At 31.1% G+C, this 5,180-nt stretch overlaps 1 protein-coding gene across 1 annotated transcript in view; it reads left to right on the top strand.

Annotated features, from left to right (window-relative positions):
• The window catches only part of LOC106469533 (cell adhesion molecule 4-like), a 7,839-nt gene extending 2,860 nt beyond the window's left edge, over positions 1-4,979 (top strand). The window contains exons 2-4 of the mRNA XM_022398072.1: positions 2,010-2,143; positions 2,833-3,058; positions 3,637-4,979. Coding sequence (XP_022253780.1) covers positions 2,010-2,143; positions 2,833-3,058; positions 3,637-3,731 — 455 coding nt within the window. The 3' untranslated portion in view covers positions 3,732-4,979. The remainder of the gene's footprint in view (positions 1-2,009; positions 2,144-2,832; positions 3,059-3,636) is intronic.
• The last annotated feature ends 201 nt before the right edge of the window (positions 4,980-5,180 follow it).

Raw genomic sequence — 5,180 nt, 5'->3', positions numbered from 1 at the left:
ACTTTGAAACCTACATAGTAAACTATTTAATAAACTAAATTAAACTATTATAATGTCTGGTAGATTATTTTGTAATTAAGCACAAAGCTACACAATGGGCTATTTGTGCTCTGCCCACCACGGGTATCGAACCCAGATTCTAGCATTGTAAGTTCACAGACGTACCGCTGTGCCACTGGGGGGCAGGTAGATTATTATCGATGAAACTTATTTTGTTAATGTTTAACTGCTCCCTTTGAATTTGGCATAATTGTTATTAGCGTAAAAAAAAAAAGATTAGTTCAAATGTGAAATGTGTATTAACAAAATTAATTATTTTTACACTAACAATACTTGGTAAGAAGTATTGGTTAAAAACATATCGAATTTAAGTAAAATCAGAGAAACATTCAACAATACTCATCATAAGACAGATATTGAAACATTTATATACAAACCGTAATATTTTCATTTCTGGTGAATTTCATTTTAACCCTTTTTACATGAAGCTGCCTAAATCTTACTAAGATTATTTTCTCAGATTTCTAAGAGACGATTCTCAGACGCAATCTTTTCTCTCAGAGAGAGAGAGAGTGTGGATGAGTTACTTTTGTAGGAGTTTACCAAAGAACTGATTTAAATCTTGCTTATATATTTCCTTGCCGGGGTTTCTTTCTAAGAAGACGAATTCTCGCGATGCCAGACAAATAAAAAATCCGTTAAAACACAAATGGTTATGATAAGTTTACCATTCGCAAGTTCCAAAAGTTTCAAGAAAGATTTTCAATAAATAATGCTTTAGAAAATGGGATTTCTATGAGGATAATATGGTGAGAGATCCAAGAAATAAAAGGCTATTCAATGTATATTGATCTGCCATAAACCGTAGTTGTTTTACAAATATGAATGAATGTGAAGCCTTGCAATGTGTAACTGTCACTGACTCTTTTAGTGCAGTGAGTATGCCATTTGTACCTTGTTTGTGAATTGATATAAGAAAAATCCAGGTATCTAATGAGGTAGATTTTACTTTTCTTAGAACCCGTGGATGACACTTTAGATTTCTAACTATTCTATTTATACCAGAAACCTATAAAAGTCTTAAATCAAGAATCACATTAACATTTACATATTTATTAAACCGTCAAGAAGAACACCATCACTATAATGAGTTTTGATTGCTAGTTATATCCACTCAAGTTGCTAATCAAACTTGTAAGATATCTAAGACAGAAAGAAAGCTACCTTTCTGACAATAACATTTGTATAGAAGAGTTAAGATTTATAAGAATATTGACCGTGTAGCTTCTGCATTTAAGAGTTATAAGACTATTGGCCGTGTAGCTTCTGCAGTTAAGAGTTATAAGAATATTGACCGGTAGTTTCTGCAGTTAAGAGTTATAAGAATATTGACCGTGTAGCTTCTGCAGTTAAGAGTTATAAGAATATTGACCGTGTAACTTTTGCAGTTAAGAGTTATACGAATATTGACCGTGTAGCTTCTGCAGTTAAGATTTATAAGAATATTTACCGTGTAGCTTTCCAGTTAAGAGTTATAATAATATTGACCGTGTAGCTTCTGCAGTTAAGAGTTATAAGAATATTGGCGTGTAGCTTCTGCAGTTAAGAGTTATAAGAATATTGACCGTATAGCTTCTGCAGTTAAGAGTTATAAGAATATTGACCGTGTAGCTTCTGCAGTTAAGAGTTATAAGAATATTGACCGTGCTGTTAATCGATATATGATACACGTTCTATTTGTCGCATATTCAAAGATAAGATTCAATTCACGAACACTTGGAACTATGTTATGTCGCGTTTAGTTTGCACAAGCTTTGTTTTTAAAGGTTTACCACTAATACTAGCTGGTTTTACCTCCTTTACATACCGATGCTTCAGATAAAACAGTCAGTGAATTTTGATATCTTGTAGCCATGGTATTATTGAAAATTATGAGGTGAGTGAAAGACGTATACGTGTAAATACGGCAGTTTAACAAGAGTATTGTTCAAATATTCTTTATACTCTAGTTTTGCCTACTGAAGGGCCAAAGATAACAGGAGGAAGAGCCAAGTATAACATTGGGGACACAGTCATGTTAAACTGCACTTCTGCCAAGTCCAAACCTGCTGCAATTTTACGTTGGTATATCAACGGGAAATTGGTATGTATCTTAGCCATAATGTATTTTAACACACACCAAAAGTCATTTTGTGGCTTCTCAAAATGTACTCTCAGACTTTTAATCTGTTTATTTATGTACAATAAAGTTTCTCAGAGTATTAAAGACACACATTGATGCCTATATTATGCAATAGAAGTTAGATAAACCATAAAAAAACAACAGGAGAGGACTATTATGCTTACAGTATTCTTATACTTTCATGTCACGTTTTTCTCTCATTGTTATTTCCTAACATAGCTTATACAATCACCAATATAATAGGATACTTTTATTACGTGTAACTTCACTCCGAAATTAGTTATAAGTTAAATGTGTATTTGTCGACGTTAATTTAAGGTTAGGAAATAAATTTAACAGTTCCTGCTAATAAAGAAACCTTTGTTGCTTTCTGTTATATCTGATCAGCGTTGCTTATCTTTCGAGTTAATTAACACGAATTGTGACTATTGAGTAAACAGACTACATTTGTTAATAAAATGATAAGTTTCAACTCTACGAATATTGAAAACTTGGCTTTCACTTTTCCTTAAATATAAATAATATTGACCTGAATAATTTTCCATTTTTCCGACATACTCAGCGGAATATGTTTTTCCATTTCCAATAACATAAAAGCGTAAGAGTCTGACTACACAAGATCCTGATTGGAGTTATTAACTCTGTTTTAGGCAAAGCACGAAACTCGATATTTTACAACCCATCATGACGACGGCCTCGATAGCTCTAGTCTCAGTTTGAAATTTATCGTCACTGAAGACCACTTGCGAAACGGCAACATGAATCTGAAATGTGAATCGAGCGTACTACGTTCGTATGTCATGAGTAATGAAGAACTGGTGATGGGGGGACATCACCAAGCTTCGGGACTGCACATCAGTGAAAACTTGAATCATGGTAAGTTGTAATCAAACAGCTGTGACGTTCCAAATTTATATTTTACATATTTTGATGTTTCGGTAAGCGTACGGGTTATATGCATAATAATGCTGACAAAGTAGTCGGAGAAATCATATTTATTATATGCGTTATAGTCAACTTTATTGTAAATAATAATTATTAATTCAGAAGAGGTTAGTAATAAAAACGAAATGCTTCGTATGTCGTAATTCGGGCAGCTCTCTTTCATGCTCTTTCACATTTTGTTTTTCAATTTGCGTATTGTACATGCAAATGAATTATTTAACATTTTGTTTTTCAATTTGCGTATTGTACATCCAAATGAATTATTTCAATTTTGTTTTTCATTTTGCGTATTGTACATCCAAATGAATTATTTCACATTTTGTTTTTCAATTTGCGTATTGTACATCCAAATGAATTATTTCAATTTTGTTTTTCAATTTGCGTATTGTACATCCAAATGAATTATTTCAATTTTGTTTTTCAATTTGCGTATTGTACATCCAAATGAATTATTTCAATTTGCGTATTGTACATCCAAATGAATTATTTCACATTTTTTATTTTTCCAGATGTACCAGATACAACTAGTATAGCTTCAACCAAAAATTATCAGGTGGGATTTATATTCTTCCTGATGGCAATCCAATATTGGACGTCAACATGAATTATATCTTCATTTTCTGTGGGATGTTGTGGACTATTTTAACGCTGTGATACCAATTGTCTTTTGGTGTGCAGAGAACTACAAATTTACACTAAAAGAAAATAATGAATGAGAAATTTGGAGATCGGCAATGGAAGAATTTAATCACTGTTTATTAATTCATCAAATTCAATTGAAACTGAGTTGACAGAAGTTTATTACTGTAAATAATTGGTTTTGCAATATTTTCGCTGCTTATCAAGTGATCGATGTATGAATATGTACGTGATTATTGTAGCCACCATAAGGATAAGTGTTAAAAGCATTGATAGGAATCTCAAAATTCGATGTGATGTTTTACGTTACATCTTTCTATACTTCTTCAATGTTATACACGAGAAGACGAAACATGAACAGTCAATTATTCCTTCTTTACAGCCACCATTTTTTTTGGATGTAAAAACTTATGATGTGAAGGATATTTAGAGAGGAAAGGTACATCGGGATGTTTTAAATCATCATACGTCAACGGCTCAAAACTGTTTTATTGATGAAAGTTTAACCACCTTGTTCTACAAATTATGTTTAGTTATACATATTTAAGGCACTTTTTACGTTTTTCTTAAACATAATTATTGTTACTATACTTAAGTTGTATTTATTTCAAATAAGTCAGTTTATTTATACGAATATTTTCCTTACTAACCACATCCTAAAAAAAACATATAAATACTTATAATTATAAAATTAAATATACTTTATCAAAAAAAAAAAAATACAAATCAGAGGTCAAACTAATTCAATAAAATATTACAATTCCTAAAGAACACTTCTAAAAAATAAGTTGTAGTATAAATCAATTCAATATCTCTTAGATACACACCGTTGAGACTTTGTTTAATTCAAGTAACATATGAATTTTGCTTTCTAGCAACTCACTTTTAAGACATAACGACTCCAGAAATATTCAGGGTAGTATAAGACATTCCAAGCTACCAATTGGTGTTTGCAACTCTTCTGACACAATATGTATGTATCTTGTGATTTTTTAATGAGCGTATTATATTATGAACCTAAACATTGCTTAGATAAATACTTGACCTACTAGTTTTGACGCAACAGTGAAATGAATATTCCTGAATTCTAGCTTTTAAATTCGTAATAATATGAAAGCTATCAAAAATCTTGTTGCTATCTATCTGTTCGTACCTCTAAGTCAACTTACCGCTCCTTAACGTATAGCTCCAATAAATATGTATTTGTGGTAAGTTCATGGCTTCCCTCTCGTATTTATATACTTTAAAAACTATTGGATATTTCGTATGGATGGGTAATAACTAAGATTAACAAAACAGAAATAAAAAATATATAAAATATATATTCAACAATATATTGTTGAGATTCAAATTCAGTATCCTAACTTATATCAAATAGTTTCGGTATATCTACTTAAAACAATACTTAAAACAA

Source organism: Limulus polyphemus, unplaced genomic scaffold (genome assembly GCF_000517525.1).
Source record: "Limulus polyphemus unplaced genomic scaffold, Limulus_polyphemus-2.1.2 Scaffold3534, whole genome shotgun sequence".
Taxonomy (NCBI): Eukaryota; Metazoa; Arthropoda; class Merostomata; order Xiphosura; family Limulidae; genus Limulus; species Limulus polyphemus.
Note: the sequence above shows the minus strand (reverse complement) of the source record. Positions and strands in the feature narration are given on the sequence as shown.